At 37.2% G+C, this 17,429-nt stretch overlaps 1 protein-coding gene across 6 annotated transcripts in view; it reads left to right on the top strand.

The window, feature by feature from the left end:
- Positions 1–17,429, top strand: part of ADAM23 (ADAM metallopeptidase domain 23) — a 188,966-nt gene that overhangs the window by 118,067 nt on the left and 53,470 nt on the right. For all 6 annotated transcript variants that reach the window (XM_060411249.1, XM_060411248.1, XM_015093509.4 and 3 more), the window contains exons 9-13: positions 1,781–1,846; positions 12,540–12,611; positions 14,878–15,041; positions 16,069–16,153; positions 16,914–17,004. In XM_060411249.1, coding sequence (XP_060267232.1) covers positions 1,781–1,846; positions 12,540–12,611; positions 14,878–15,041; positions 16,069–16,153; positions 16,914–17,004 — 478 coding nt within the window. The remainder of the gene's footprint in view (positions 1–1,780; positions 1,847–12,539; positions 12,612–14,877; positions 15,042–16,068; positions 16,154–16,913; positions 17,005–17,429) is intronic.

Genomic DNA, 17,429 nt, shown 5'->3' on the forward strand with positions numbered 1-17,429 from the left:
TTTTTGACTGTGTTGCACAGTCTGTGGGATTTTAGTTTGCTGACCAGGGATTGAACCCATGCCCCTGCAATAGAATGTGGAGTCCTAGCCCCAGGACTGCCAGGGAATTCCCCAAAGTTGCACAGTTAAGATAGTGTTTTGCTAAATGTAATTCTTGTGGAAAATTAGACCACCAGCCATCGAGAACTTAGTGATAGGTCAAATCACCCTCTCTTTTATGACCTTGTCTTTGTATTGTGGTGATTATGGATACAATTTTCTTTAACTTAAAGATCTGTTTTTGGTTACTCTTGAAATTGCAGTTGATAATAACACATTTTATATAGACTGTTGATGTTTGACTGCAGTCCAGTCTTATCAAATATAAACTGATCAATCACCATGTGCTCTTCTAACTATGAAAAACGAATGATAGTCCAAATGACAGCTAAAATACTTAGCCCTTGCTCTTTAAAGGATTATCTAGTAATCAAACTTTATTTTTTTTAATGAAAGAGTTATTTATTTATTTATTTATTTTAATTTTAATTTTATTTTTTTACTTTACAATACTGTATTGGTTTTGCCATACATTGACATAAATCCACCACAGGTGTACATGAGTTCCCAACCCTGAACCCCCCTCCCAACCACCCTCCCCATATCATCTCTCTGGGTCATCCCAATGCACCAGCCCCAAGCATCCTGTATCCTGTATCGAACCTAGACTAGCGATTCGTTTCTTACATGATAGTATACATGTTTCAGTGTCATTCTCCCAAATCATCCCACCTTCTCCCTCTCCTAGAGTCCAAGAGTCTGTTCTTTATATCTGTGTCTCTTTTGCTATCTCGCATATAGGGTTATACGTTCTAATCAAACTTTAGAATATGATAATTATCAACATTTGTTCCTTTGAGAAGTTGTGTGGTTAGGAATTAGTACAGTATTATGAGAATTTCATTCCCCTGAATTCAGGTTTCTATATGACTACACTGGTACCTATTCCAGATGTACTATGCTATTCTTATTGAGATTTATTTATTTTAACATATTAATAATTATGCTTTTTCTCTAGAGTATTTTTACATGTAAAAATTGTATGAAAACCACCTGAGCTGCTCTCTATCTGGATGAGGACCTAATGATAATTAAAAATAGTTCTTTTCTGAACGACTGTACATTTGTTGTTGTTTAGTTGCTCAGTTGTGTCCAACTCTTTGCAGCCCCATGGACTATATAGCCCAACAGGCTCCTCTATCCTTGGGGATTTTCAGGCAGGAATATTGGAGTGGGTGTCCAGTTCCCCTTCCAGGGGATCTTCCTCACCCAAGAATCAGACCCATGTCTTCTCCAGGTCTCCTGCACTGCAGGCAGATATTTGATCTCTAAGCCACTGGGGAAGCCCAACTGTATGTTTTGTCTTTTTTGTTCAGTTGCTAAGTTGGGTCTGACTCTTTGTGACCCTACAGACTATATGGGTTCTTCAGGCAAGAATACTAGAGTGGGTTGCCATTTCCTTCTCCAAAGGATCTTCTTGGACCAGGGATCAAACGCATGTCTCTTGCATTGGCAGGCAGATCTCTACCACTGAGCCACCAGGGAAGCCCAATTGTGTGTTTACTCACACTTTATAGTCAGTTTTTCCTTCCATTTCCCTGACCAAGTTTCTTTGAGGATGTTCATAAAGCGAGCAGCAAAGAGTTCTTCTGAAATTCTAAGTCAGTCTTCCATTTAACAGTCAGCATTAGAGATATTTTCTTTAACCACCATTCTGATCACATATTTTTATTTTCTACAGCCATCCCGTGGTGTGTTTGAAGAAATGAAATATTTGGAACTAATGATTGTTAATGATCACAAAACGGTAAGAATACAGAATCAATGGGTTTTAGACTGGACAGTTTACTTAAGAAACAACAATACTCTTCTCTTAACTTCTGTCAAAGTAAAATACTTAAAAGACATGTGAAGAATAATTATTATCCTCCATTGGCCCCTCTTGAGGATAAAGTAGGAATTTTCTTAACCATACTCTGCTGAACCACTTTCCTTATAAAATATCTTGGCTGAAGCCCAGAGCATTCTGAAGGGTCTTGGTCAGTAGGCTCTTTGCTAGTACAGTTGAATCCACAGATACAGATGGCCAACTGAATCTACTGTAATGTACTGCACAATTTTATATAAAGTCCTTGAGCATCAAGATTTTGGCATCTTTGCTGCTGCTGCTGCTGCTGCTGCTGCGTCACTTCAGTCGTGTCTGACTCTGTGTGACCCCATAGACGGCAGCCAGCATCTTTAGGGGCTCCTAAAACCAACCACCCTTGGATACTGCAGGACCACTTTATACCCAATACTTGTGGTGTGCTGGTAAATGCTTAACACTTGGTTCTCTGAAAAAACAGCTTTGATTTAAAATGTTTGCTGATACTACTACTATATATATATATTAGTTAACCTATTATATACATAATAATATACATTATATACATTATATATACATTATATAATATTAATATAATATTATTATATACATAATAATAGGTTAACTAATAAGGATCTATTGTATAGCACAGGGAACTCTACTCAATACTCTATAATGGCATATATGGGGAAAAAGTGCATATATGTATGTGTATAACTGATTCACTTTGGTGTACACCTGAAAATAATGCAGCTTTGTAAATCAACTATACTCCAGTAAAAAATGTTAAAAAACGTTTGCTGATATCCATGGTGTAAATGCTGCTCCATGGCTAATTTCAAGCTACCAAAGTGATGTCATTAAATGAGGATCTAGGAAAGGTGGATTCAGTTAGCTGATGTGAATTGGTGGGAGCTGGCTCCAGTACCCTACTGCCCCATTTTTCAAATTGTTTAGGGCACTTGTAATTTTTGTTGTAATTACATAATTCAGTTTTTTAAGCTGTATAAACTAAGGCAAAGAATAATTTGCTTTATGAAAGCTAAGTTACATTTTTGGAGAGTCTTTATAAAGATGGAACTGTTAAGACACACCTACAAGTCAGTATAGATGAAAAACTTGTAAAAAATTGCAATAAAAATTCAGATTTTGGGGAAATATCTTTAAGTCCTTGTTTTTCTTTAAGGAAATCAAAGTTAGGTTAGTAAACCTATTAGGTTAGATTTTATATAATGTATATATAATATAACCTATTGCTGTTGTGTCCGACTCTTTGCGACCCCATGGACTGCAACACTCCAGGCTTCCCTGTCCATCACCAACTCCTGAGCTTGCTCAAACTCATGTCCATTGAGTCGGTGATGCCATTCAACCAGCTCGTTCTCTGTCGTCCCCTTCTCCTCCTGCCTTCAATCTTTCCCAGCATCAGGGTCTTTTCTAATGAGTCGGGTCTTCGTACTAGGTGGCCAAAGCATTGGAGCTTCAGCTTCAGCATCAGTCCTTCCAATGAATATTCAGGATTGATTTCCTTTAGGATTTGACTGTTTTGATCTCCTTGCTGTCCAAGGGACTATTATATGAAATTCTAATCAGCAGAAAAGCCCTTAAAACTACATGTTTTTTAAAATGTTGATTTAATTTATATCTAAACTTTTTTGGGGTCTCTGCTTTAACTGATGTTTTCCATTAATTACCAAGTACTGGCTCAATTATAGGGCTTCCCTTGTGGCTCAGACGGTAAAGTGTCTGCCTACAATGCGGGAGACCCAGGTTTGATCCCTGGGTCGGGAAGTTCCCCTGGAGAAGGAAATGGCAACCCACTCCAGTATTCTTATGCTGAATATGAAGCTATTCAGTAGCATCCCTCTTAGTATGATACACAGGCTTATGTTTTGAACCAGTAGCTTTTAAGTACATTGCTTGAATGTTATTAGGAAGCAGAATTATGTATAATTTAGGACATATCTTTTGTGATAGAAAGGAAAACCAAAAGTGCTAATAGCCATTTTAGATAACAAAGGCTAAAATATGACTTTCTAAAGGACATTAATTTTCCTAAAATGCCAAGATAATTTTTTAATCTGAATTATATTTGTTGATTGGAGCTTTGAGATTATTACCATCTTCTGAATCTTTAGGTATGTGGTAAAATTATTTTAGAAGCCTAAACTTTTCCCAACATCCAGTGTACAATATTTTTACAGTAGTGAAAAAAATAATTAAGATATATACATTACCTTTAAATTCACAAAGTGGATTCACATATAGCTGGTATTTGATAGACAAATTCTCCAACCCATGACTTGTGATTCCAGTCTCTTGTTCCACGACTCTGTTAGGAAGATTCATGAAACCATTAATCAAAGAGCAGATTTCAGAAACTGTACAAATAGGAAGCTTGATTAATTTAGAAAATTATATATTTTGAATTTATTTTTATGTCTTTTAAAATGGGAAGCCTTTAGATAATCTTGTCTTTATTTATGAATAATAAAATAGTACCCACCTTTATTTTTTTTTCTTTTCTACTATATTTTATTATAAGATATTGAATATAGTTCCCTGTGCTATACAATAAATCCTTATTGCTTACCTATTTTATATATGATAGTGTCCAACTGTTAATCCCATATTCTTTTTATTTTTATTCTTTTTTAGTTTTTTTATTTTTTAAATTTTAAAATCTTTAATTCTTACATGCATTCCCAAACATGAACCCCCCTCTCACCTCCCTCCCCATAACATCTCTCTGGGTCATCCCCATGCACCAGCCCCAAGCATGCTGTATCCTGTGTCAGACATAGACTGGCGATTCAATTCTTACATGATAGTATACATGTTAGAATGCCATTCTCCCAAATCATCCCACCCTCTCCCTCTGAGTCCAAAAGTCCGTTATACACAGCTGTGTCTTTTTTCCTGTCTTGCATATAGGGTCATCATTGCCATCTTCCTAAATTCCATATATATGTGTTAGTATACTGTATTGGTGTTTTTCTTTCTGGCTTACTTCACTCTGTATAATCGGCTCCAGTTTCATCCATCTCATCAGAACTGATTCAAATGAATTCTTTTTTACGGCTGAGTAATACTCCATTGTGTATATGTACCACTGCTTTCTTATCCATTCATCTGCTGATGGACATCTAGGTTGTTTCCATGTCCTGGCTATTATAAACAGTGCTGAGATGAACATTGGGGTACATGTGTCTCTTTCAATTCTGGTTTCCTCGGTGTGTAAGCAAGGTGAAAAGACAGCCTTCTGAATGGGAGAAAATAATAGCAAATGAAGCAACTGACAAACAACTAATCTCAAAAATATACAAGCAACTTATACAGCTCAATTCCAGAAAAATAAACGACCCAATCAAAAAATGGGCCAAAGAACTAAATAGACATTTCTCCAAAGAAGACATACGGATGGCTAACAAACACATGAAAAGATGCTCAACATCACTCATTATTAGAGAAATGCAAATCAAAACCACAATGAGGTACCACTTCACACCAGTCAGAATGGCTGCAATCCAAAAATCTGCAAGCAATAAATGCTGGAGAGGGTGTGGAGAAAAGGGAACCCTCCTACACTGTTGGTGGGAATGCAAACTAGTACAGCCACTATGGAGAACAGTGTGGAGATTCCTTAAAAAATTGCAAATAGAACTACCTTATGACCCAGCAATCCCACTGCTGGGCATACACACCGAGGAAGCTAGTACCCACCTTTAAAATATTGCTTTGTAGATAGAATATTTCTAATATTATTTATATTCTGTGATAAAGTTACCTTATTTAGGTTACCAGTCTTTTAATGGTAAATCTTAGTAATTTGTTTTATTGTTATTATTAGAGTGAGAATTAGAAAGTACATCTGTCTTTGAAACCAGAAAAAAGAACTATAATTCCCTCTGATAAGTTTGGAGGGAATACATGTTATGAAATGGAAAAAAAGAAAGCCTTTATTATTGGATGATAATAAAGCCTAAAGTAGAAATATATTAAGAAGATTTCTACTGTTTTTTTAAATTGAAGTATAGTTGGGTGTTCATTGGAAGGACTGATGTTGAAGCTGAAACTCCAATATTTTGGCCACCTGATGCGAAGAGCTGACTCATTTGAAAAGACCCTGATATTGGGAAAGATTGAGGGCAGAAGGAGAAGGGGATGACAGAAGATGAGGTGGTTAGATGGCATCACTGACTAAAAGGACATGAGTTTGGGTAAACTCCGGGAGTTGGTGATGGACAGGGAGGCCTGGCATGCTGCGGTTCATGGGGTCGCAAAGAGTCGGACACGACTGAGCGACTGAACTGAACTGAACTGAATAGTTGATTTACAGTGTTTCAGGTGTATGGCAAAGTGATTCAGTTATACAGATTCTCTTCCATTGCACGTTATTACAAGATATTAAATATAGTTCCTTATGCTATACAGTGTGCTTCCCAGGTGGCTCAGTGGTAAAGAATCTGCCTGCCAAACAGGAGATATCTGACAAGCAGGAGATGCGGGTTTCATCCCTGGGTTAGGAAGATCCTCTGGAGAAGGAAATGTCAACCCATTCCAGTATTTGTGCCTGGGAAATACCATGGACAGAGGAACCTGGCAGGCTACAGTCCATGGAGCTGCAAAGAGTTGTACGTGACTGAACAACCTAACAGCAGCAGTAGTGCTATATAGAAGGTTCTTACTAGATTTCTGCTAGTTACATAAATGCTGCTTTGGAGCAATAGAACTAAATAGATTCCTTTTCTTAGACCAAGTTGGATTCTAGCTCATAATAGTCCCGAATAAGTGGGTCATTTTATAAGAATTTTTATTTCTTTTGAGAGTTATTGTTGTTCAGTCGTTAAGTGGTGTCCAACTCTTTGCAACCTCATGGATTGCAGCACCCTAGGCTTCCAGGTCCTTCACTATCTCCCAGAGTTTGCTTAAGCTCATGTCCTTTGAGTCGGTGATGCCATCCAGCCATCTCATCTTCTGTCACCCCTTTCTTCTCCTGCCCTCAATCTTTCCTAGCATCAGGGTCTTTTCCAATGAGTCGGCTTTGCATATCAGGAGGCCAAAGTATTGGCACTTCAGCTTCAGCATCAGTCCTTCCAGTGAATATTCAGGGTTGATTTCCTTTAGGATTGAGTGGTTTGATCTCCTTGCCATCCAAGGGACTCTCAAAAGTCTTCTCCAGCACAACTTGAAAGCTTCAGTGCTCAGCCTTCTTTATAGTCCAACTCACATTCACACATGACTACGGGAAAAACCCTGATAGCTCACTTGGTGAAGAATTCGCCTGCAGTGCAGGAAACCCCAGTTCTATTCCTGGGTTGGGAAGATCTGCTGGAGAAGGGATAGGTTACCGATTCTAGTATTCTTGGGCTTTGCTTGTGGCTCGGCTGGTAAAGAATCCGCCTGCTATGTGGGAGACCTGGGTTTGATCCCTGGGTTGGGAAGATCCCCTGGAGAAGGGAAAAGCTACCCACTCCAGTATTCTGGCCTGGAGAATTCCATGAACTGTATAGTCCATGGGGTCGCAAAGAGTTGGACATGACTGAGCAACTTTCACTTTCACTTTGACTATACAGACCCTTGTCAGCAAAGTGATGTCTCAGCTTTTTAATATGCTGTCTAGGTTTGTCATAGCTTTTCTTCCAAGGAGCAAGCTTCTTTTAATTTCATGGCTGCAGTCATCATCAGTAGTGACTTTGGAGCCGAAGAAAATAAAATTTGTCACTGTTTCTACTTTTTCCACATCTGTTTGCCATGAAGTGATAGGACTGATTGCCATGATCTTAATTTTTTGAATGTTGAGTTTTAAGCCAGCTTTTTCACTCTCCTCTTTTACCTTTATCAAGAGGCTCTTTAGTTCCTCTTCACTTTCTGCTATTAAGGTGGCATCATCTGCATATATGAGGTTGTTGATATTTCTCCTGGCAGTCTTGATTCCAGCTTGTGATTCATCCAGCCCGGCGTTTCTCATGATGTACTCTGCATATAAGTTAAATAAGCAGGGTGACAATATCCACCCTTGAGGTACTCCTTTCCCAGTTTTGAACCAGTCTGTTGTTCATGTCTGGTTCTAACTGTTGCTTCTTGACCTGCATATAGGTTTCACAGGAGTCAGGTAAGGTGGCCTGGTATTCCCATCTCTTTAAGAATTTTCCACAGTTTGTTATGATCCACACAAATTCATGAAATGAGAGTTGAGAAAAGTTATTTTTAAAAGATGTGCTTTATATGAGATGAAGATAGTTTTTGAATTTGAATACTTAATAAGGGATAAATCAGAATATGGATCAGGTTCTTAAATTTTGTGTATCAAAGTAAAATTAAACTAGAATAACTGTCATCTATTTAAAAAAGTGTTTTTGGCTGCATTGCACAACAGGTGGGAACCTCCCTGACCAGGGACTGAACCTGTACACCCTGCAGTAGAAGCATGGAGTCTTAAGCACTAGACCTCCAGGAAAGTCTGACATCTGTTTTTTAATATCTGGATGTTTACTATTGGGTTTTAGAGTGTCTTCCCTCTGAGAGTGCTCCTCTTATAATCTTTGTGCTACATGAGACAACGCATTTATTTTCATAACTATGACCCTCAGGTTGAAAATCAAGCTCTAATTTTAATTTTTTTCAAAAAGCAAATATCCTTTAAATAATTTTTATTGGAATATAGATGACTTACAACATTGTGTTAGTTTCAGATGTAATACAAAGTGAATCAGTTATTCCTATACATACAAGATATCCACTCATTTTTAGATTCTTTTCCTATACAGACCATTATAGAGTCTTCAGTAGAGTTCCTTGTGCTATATTGTAGGTCTTTATCAGATATCTATTTTATACATGGTAGTGTGTGTATGTCAATCCCAATCTTCCAGTTTATCCCTACCCGCCTTTCCTTCCTGGTAACCATAAGTTTGGGGCTTCCCTGGTAGCTCAGTTGGTAAAGAATCTGCCTGCAATTTGGGAGACCCAGGTTTGATCCCTGGGTTGGGAAGAACTCCTGGGGAGGGGAATGGTTACCCACTCCAGTATTCTTGTCTGAGAAACCCCAGGGAGAGAGGAGCCTGGTGGGCTACAGTCCATGGAGTCACAAAGAATTGGACATGACTGAACGACTAACACTAAATAACCATAAGCTTGTTTTCTACATATTTAACTCTGTCTGTTTTGTAAATAGGTTCATTTGTACCTTTTTTTAAAGATTCTACATGAGTGGTATTATATGATGTTTGTCTATCTCTGACTTATTTCACTCAGTAAGATGTTCTCTAGGGCCATCCATGTTGCTGAAAATAGCATTATTTCATTCAAAAATCAATATCTTAAGGATTGTGCTTGTTCAGAAAGGAGAAGCAAATTTGACACTTTAAATGTAAATTATTCTCAGCAGTCGGAAAATGTGAAAATAAATTCGTTCATAAATGGAGATTACATATTTTTCTTTGTGTGTATAATTAATTCTCACTCTTGCAGGAAATAGAAACATTTTGCCTACATTTACTTTCAAGTATACCTTCTTTAAAATCAGAGTAACCTAATATTGCCTTCCTGAAAAAATGCAGATATCTTATTTGGAACAAGCATCCTATATTATCAGTAGCTTTCAATTAGAAAAAAATCTCTCAATTTTGTGTAAACCATTTTAGCAGCAGGCTGGTGGAGTCTAATTTGTGAGCCAATTATAGCCTTGATAGGGGTCTGCAAACATTTCTTTGAGCTGCTTAAGCTAAATATTAATGTAAATATTAAACACCTTTTTCTATTAGAAAACTAATTGAAATATTTTAAAGTGCATGAAAAACAAATGTTTGTGAGCCAATTATAGCCTTGATAGGGGTCTGCAAACATTTCTTTGAGCTGCTTAAGCTAAATATTAATGTAAATATTAAACACCTTTTTCTATTAGAAAACTAATTGAAATATTTTAAAGTACATGAAAAACAAATGTTTTTCTACCTTGTTACTATATCTTTATGTATAAGTCAATAGGTGAAAATATGTAATGATAACTCATATATTTCAATTTAAACCTCGTGTGGTTTTCCTTATTTAAAAGCCACTATATTTTATGGGGCTTCCCAGGTGGCACTAGTGGTAAAGAACCCACCTGCCAATGCAGGAGACATAGAGATGTGGGTTTGATCTCTGGGTCAGGAAGATCCCCTGGAGGAGAGCACGGCAACCCACTTCAGTATTTTTTGTTTTGGCCATAGGCTGTGGCATGTGGGAGCTTGATTCCCCAACCAGGGATCAAACTCGTGCCCCCATAGTGAAAGCCAGGAATCTTAACCACTGTACTGCCAGGGAAGTCCCCCACTCCAGTATTCTTGGCTGGAGAAAACCATGGACTACAGGCCATACTATTGCCAAGAGTCAGACACGACTGAAGTGACTTAGCACACACACATATTTTATAGGTACCCCAACAAATTATGATTTTTCATCAATGATCATGATTTATTAAGCATGTACATAAACTATTTTATATTACTTGTTAACAAGTTTATCTCTTATGTCGACCCAGAGTAAGCATTGGATTCCAGCTGTTTGATCTTGGATAATTAATTATCCTCTCTGAGCCTCACTTTCCACATTTATAAATGGGGATAATAAAACTTACCTCACTGAGGAGGGGCAATATTTGTTGTAGGGCAAACACTGATCATAGATCCTAGTAAATCCTAGGTACTCAATTATATGGAATTTCAAGTGAATAAACCTAGTGGTCACTCTTTTTCCTTGTCATACTTGTTTTCTCAGCAGCATTGGATAAGTTGGTTATTCTTCCCTATTTGAAATATTGTCTTCATCTTTCTGCTTCTATGACACAATAGCTATCTCACGTCATTGTCCATTTTCTTCTTAGACTTTTATGTTTGGCCTTTAGAATTTTGAGAATGCCCCATAGCTTGGTTTGGGCTCTCTTTTCTTTCTATAACTTTCTCTCAAGTGACCACTTCTAGTCCTAAGTTTTTAAATTATATCATGACTTAAATTCATCACTCTCAACTTTATACTCTAACCTGCTGAGTTCCATAGTTCTATTAATATAACTGACTGCCTACTTCAATATTAGGTAGACATCTCACATGTAACATTTATAAATCAGAACTCTTGGTTCCTTAGTCCTAAACGGCTTTTCCCCTAGTCTTTCTCATCATTTTAAATGGCACACTCCTGCCTCCACCCCAGCTATTCCAGTTCAAAACCTCAGAGAAATGTTTTACTCTTTCCTTATCTTCCACATCCTATACAGGTGTCCTGTCTTCATTGTTTTTTAACCTGGACTATTACAATATTTTCCCAACAGATCTCTCTTCCATTCTTGACCCTCTCTAATTCACTCCCCTTACAGCAGGCAGAGTGATCTTTCTAAAAAGAAAGAGGTGGAAGTTACAAATATGAAATAAATGAAAACATCACATTCTGATAGACTTTTGAAGTTCTCATTTTTTAACTTGCAAGTCATACTTTCCATGTTCATTATACTATAAAAGAACATTTCCCAAAAGGACAAATTAATGTTCAGAAGCAAAACAAATTCATTTGAATAGGTGTGTTACACCATTGCCCTAGAATAGATGTCAACTAATATTTTTTTCCCTCTCTTTTTTTCATAAGTGCTTCTTAATGTCAGGAATTTTTTTAAGTGTACAACTCCGTGACATTTAGTTTTACATCCATTACCTCTATCCAGTTTCCAAATATTTCATCACCCACAGGAGACTTAATGTTGAGCCTTTGCTTTTACTTTCAAATATATTTTTGAAAATTTTCAGCTTGTGTAATTTGCTAGGCAATTTAAAATGCTGCGCTCTTTACAGCAGCTTCTTTGTGCTAAGTTTAAAAACACCTGTTAAAATATCTCTGTAAGATATTAATTTACTTTATTTCCTTAGATGGTCATAAATAACCATAAACAACCATACTGTTGGCACATTTCATGTATACGTTTCGTCTCTTCTTTGACTTCTGAGCTGTCAAAAGCAAAAGGCTTCGTTTGGAGGAGGTATTCTTCTGAAAGGATATACTAAAATGTATGAGAGATGTAGTCCATAGTGTGGACTGAATCTAAAGTGTTGCCTAAGAAATCTTGATCTTTGTATGAGCTTGAATTCAAGTGAGAAGGGTGTCCTGTAGGGATTAAATTTCTTGGTCTACACTCTTGATAAACTGGTAAAGTCAAGTAACAAATTTAAAAAGGATTGCATTTGTTAGACATCGAGAGTGATTAGCAGCTTACTGCTCAAATGTGAAGTTTCTCACACAGAATCACTTGGCGCTCCCCATTATCCAGAACATCATGGGTATTTTTAAAAATTAAAATAATTTAAAATTATTAATTTAATAATTAATTTTTAAAATCGGAGGATAACTGCTTTACAGTGTTGTGTTGGTTTTATCATGGGTATTTTAGACAGTTATACTCTTCCTGCTTAACAGAGAAATAAAATAAGAACACTGCTGTGTCCAAACACAGCACAAACTGAATTTGGTATTTTTAATTCCCATTTCTACTCTTGCTGTCAGATTTCTGTTTTTGTGGAATTTTGAAAATATGTCATTAAATTATGGTTTGACAGTGACTGGTCTTTGTCTCCCCTCCCCCTGCTGCGCCCCCTCCTCCTGACCCCAGTACAAGAAGTGTCGTTCTTCCCTCGCACATGCGAACAACTTTGCAAAGTCTGTGGTCAATCTTGTGGATTCTGTAAGTATCCTGGTTTTCTTGAAGCTGTTTTTCCAAGATGGAATGGTTTATATATCCATTATTTACTTGTTGCTTTAGTTGTTTCTGGGACAAAAGTAAAAATACTATCCTTAAGCTCATCTGGCTAAGAGATTATAGACTGGTCTGAATCACAAAGAAGAGTGTCATCAGAGTTTCAGGGGATTGTTGAGTTAGTTATTCTTGGGATCCCAAAGTTGCATTGATGTTGCTTCTGAGTGGTATCTGGATATTATTTTCACCAGAGTCTATGGAGGACAAAACATAGAGAAAATTAGCTACAGAACAGAGTGTAAATTAAACTTGGCAAGTGAGGCTTCGTTAATAATAATCAGCTGAGCTTATCATCTTAAATATATAGCAGAAAAAACTAATAGATTGAGGTGGGTTATGTTTGGTGAATATAGGTAGTACAAAAATTTTTTTTTAAAAGAACCCAAATTTATTTTCTTAGTGTTCCTATGAGAATGCTTCAGGCTGTATTTCTAGATGACAAAGTTAAGTGCAGTTCCCAAACAGAGCTAATTTAAAAGTAAAATATATATCTTCTTAAAAAAGGCTTCTAATCCCTAAATCATTCATATTGACATTTTTTCCTCTTCTCATTCTGATAGGAAATCTATGAGTGTGGATATTATTCATTCTGTTCCAATAAATAATTCAATTTGAATAGTCATAAATAAACAGCATAATATTTTGTGTGTTCTAACATAAAGTTCTGTTTTGTAAGCTAAATATATATATATTTATCCAATATTTATTGTATATACTGGGAAAAACATTATAAATTGCTTAATATCTAAATGATACCAATTTTTTCCAAAGAACTGCTTTCCTTTTTGCCTTAAATTTAAACAGTCCAAAAGCCTCTAATCATCTAAACACTCATATAGTACCTAGTCGGCACAGTTGGGCTTTCCTGGTGGCTCAGCAGTAAGGAATCCACCTGCAATACAGAAGCTGCAGAGACCCAGGTTCAATCTCTGGGTCGGGAAGATCCCCTTAGTAGGAATCGGCAACCCACTCCAGTATTCTTTTCTGGAGAATTCCATGGACAGAGAAGCTTGGTGGGCTACATTCCATAGAGTTGCAGAGTCAGACAAAACTGAAGGAACTTAGCACAGGAACGGTTGAACAGAATAATATGGGTAGAGGGTAACAGAATGTCACATAGAGTTAAGATTGAAATTCTGATAGCCAGTTATCACTGGATTTATTAATTTTCTTTAATTTCAGCCCTTGTCAGTCTTCTCAGAGGATAAGTATAAGTGGATGTGAAAAAGAGAATATTAAACCTCACTTTTCCCATGCCCTATCTATTTACTTGGTGGAATCTTAGTGTTTGTCATTTCACCATGAGTGAATAGAATCACATCTTGCAATGTGTCATTTTTATTTTGAGTTATACAAGGTTCTGAAGTCGACCAACTATTTTTTCAAAGACATTACATTTAACTCACTTCTTGTTGTAAAATCATTATAGCGTCAGATTAATTTAGATATGATGGTGTTTCCTTTCTTCAGTATGTTCTAAAGTCATCTGTTGTTTTCTTAATTAGCTTGAAAATAGGACAAAACATTCATCAAAATTGCTTACATGAGTGAATTCTTTAACTACTGGGCCAAAAGGAGAGAAAGAGCAGAAAGTTACAATTTAAATGTTGTGAGTGATGTCACCCTGTAGTGAGAGGTCCATCGGTAATATAAGTCTGCTCTTCCTTCTTTTTGGCCTCAAATTGGTGTTTCTCTTCCGGTGTTATTTTACTTTCCATATAACAAGGATTCCAAGGATAAGCCAACCTTGGCGTTAATGCTTGTCCAAGGATTTAGTAATCTGTTCCAATCCTGCAGGAATAACTGATCATATCACACGTACTCAGAGCGAGTGTATCAGACTCCAACCTGTTATTCCCTGAGGTTTGGAAGGGTGATTTTGCTGAACCTTGATTTGAATTTACATCCATACTTTAGGACTGTGATGCCCTAGAGAGATGCTGGCTACTAAAAGTGCTGATTGGGGATTGAAGTAACTTTGTCCAAGAGGGAACTTTGTGACTGTTCTTCCTTTTTTTTTTTTTTTTTGCTCTTGAAAAAGAGAAAGGAAAAGAAGATTCTCTCTGAGGAGCTAATTCTGACCTCGTGTTCTCCTCTCACCTCCCCTCCTGTCCCTCCGCTGACTCTGAATCACTGATTGTGCATGTTTGACCCAGTGTTTTCCTCCTGCACCTGTCCTGTTGTCTACCCTCAGATTTACAAGGAGCAGCTTAACACCAGGGTTGTCCTGGTGGCTGTAGAGACCTGGACCGAGAGGGATCACATTGACATCACCACCAACCTTGTGCAGATGCTCCACGAATTCTCCAAATACCGACAGCGTATCAGACAGCATGCTGATGCTGTGCATCTCATTTCGTATGTATTCCCAGCCCTTGGCTTGATATTGATCTCTATCCCTTTATTGTATCAGTTAGGTTATATATTAGTAAATCTATCCTGAACAAGATTGAGGTTGATTCCTCTGTTACCTAAGAACCATAGAAGTAGGCTGCCCAGTGTTGAAACAGTGGTTCCACAGTCATGAGATCTACTTTTAGAGCACTTCCCTCCTTTCAGACCTTCCATCCTCAAGGTCAATTCATGACTCAAGACAGCTGCTGACACTCCAGCCTTCATCACAGGCAATAGGAATGCCAGGCAGGGAGAGGTGTGAAAGGACCCTCCTTCCAGCTAACCCATTGTAGTAGATTTCCTGAAAACGTGCGTGTATCAATTTCATCAACAAATCATCTACTAGATCTTTATCACAGTGGCCACAATGAGCTGTAAGAGAGTCTAGGAAAGATAGTACTTTGAAATGAACTATTGAGTAAAATTGATGTTCCATCACTAAAGAAAGGGGATACCTTGTTTACTTCTGATAAGTTGTTCACTTCCCCACTGGTGGTTAAGCTGTTTTCAGACAGTCCTCTAAGGTTCTGTCCTGGGATCAAACTGACTGAAGTCCTTCTTCCTTCTTTATTCTCTCCTGTTATTCTTTGCTTTCCTCAGTGTTTAATCAGCAATTTACAATTGTCAATATTTTATATAACTACTAGATAGTTTCTACTAAAAAAAATCAAGGACTGTGGTCTCTTTATCTTTGTGCCTCAATTTCTGTGCCAGTATGTGGTGCTTAATTGATTTTGACTCAACTGAGATTGTTTAACATAACATTAAAGGTATTTATGATAACATACATTTAGAAGTATTTAAAATGTAGTTTTTGGCTTCCTGAAGGAAGGTTGGTTTGGAGTATTCAGTGTAGGAGAATAGATGTATTGAAATTGAATATTAATAGAATAAAGTTGGAATTAATGGAATTAATTGGAATATTAATGGAATAAAAGTGAAATATAATGGTCACTACGTTGGTTTCCTAATAGCACTTATTTTTCCTAAGGCGTGTGACATTCCACTATAAGAGGAGCAGCCTGAGTTACTTTGGAGGTGTCTGCTCTCGCACAAGGGGAGTTGGTGTGAATGAGGTAAATGTTTTCAATTTTCCTAAAGTAGAGCTTTATCTGTGCATCTGATTTCTTTCTTCCCTGTGGCCTAGTTTACATCCCTTCTCAGGCCTGTTTAGAATGATAATAACATTGAGAATATAGTGTAAGTGGTTTGTATTAGTAAACAGAACCCAAAGTGATCTTTGGTGTTAGAAAAGAGCTATTGTTTCCTATCATAATGATAATTTTTCCTATTTATCAGGCAGATGCAAACTGAAGATTGGCCCAGAAATTTCTTGGCCTCTATAGATAAGTTTTTATAATCTTGTTAATCCTTCTGTTATGACTTTTTAAAGAATTATCTGCTCTTCTGCCCATGTTAGGTTTAACACACCCTCCAAGTAGAACCAACTAAATCTAAACCTTGGTCAGTTCCTGAATATATAATGGTACTAGATTATCCCAGTAGCCATCATTCAGTGGAGACTTCCCTTGACAGATTTGTAGTAAGTTGAATTTATTCTCGGTTTGGTATGAAGTGAAATGGGGCACAGCCTTTTATGATTTTATGTTTCCATGTGAAAACATCAAGTTCTGAGAGATGCCACATAGTGAGAGAGGCTTTCTGCTTCTTGGGCCCAGTTGCAAGGAAGAAGTGATAAGGAGCATATGCCGTCTTTTGATGCTGTGAGGCTCTACTTAGGGGACTGAGAAGATATGTGGTAATGATTAAGAAATAATAACTAGCTTTGTGCCCTCTCTCAAATGTTTCCCACACACTTTCAACTCTGAAAAACAGTATGGTCTTCCAATGGCAGTGGCACAAGTATTATCGCAGAGCCTGGCTCAAAACCTTGGAATCCAATGGGAACCTTCTAGCAGAAAGCCAAGTATGTACACTGACCTTCTTACTTTCATGTGCCATTCTGTCTGTATAATGCATGTCCGGTCAAAAAAGAAATATTTTTCATTCCTAAGTCATAATAACTTAACTGTGGTATATCTCCTTCCCCTAAACAAATGATAAAATGAGTAACTTAAGATAACTCTTAATTTGTGTGGGTTGGAGAAATGTCCCTTTCAAAGTCTGTAAAATCATCCTTTCTCAGGATGATCAGCTCCTTCTCATACTGCAGAATGTTGGGGTACTTAGAGGTGAATACTCAGCCTGTAGGATCTAATCAGTTGAATACAGACACAAGATGTCAGTGGAGCTCCATCACAAGTTCAGCTGGATCAGAAAAAAAGATCTGGAATTAAAAGGAGCCTAAACCCTAATGAAATTTACCAACATAGTACCATCATTAACAGTAGA

This window comes from Ovis aries, chromosome 2 (assembly GCF_016772045.2).
Source record: "Ovis aries strain OAR_USU_Benz2616 breed Rambouillet chromosome 2, ARS-UI_Ramb_v3.0, whole genome shotgun sequence".
NCBI classification, from domain to species: Eukaryota; Metazoa; Chordata; class Mammalia; order Artiodactyla; family Bovidae; genus Ovis; species Ovis aries.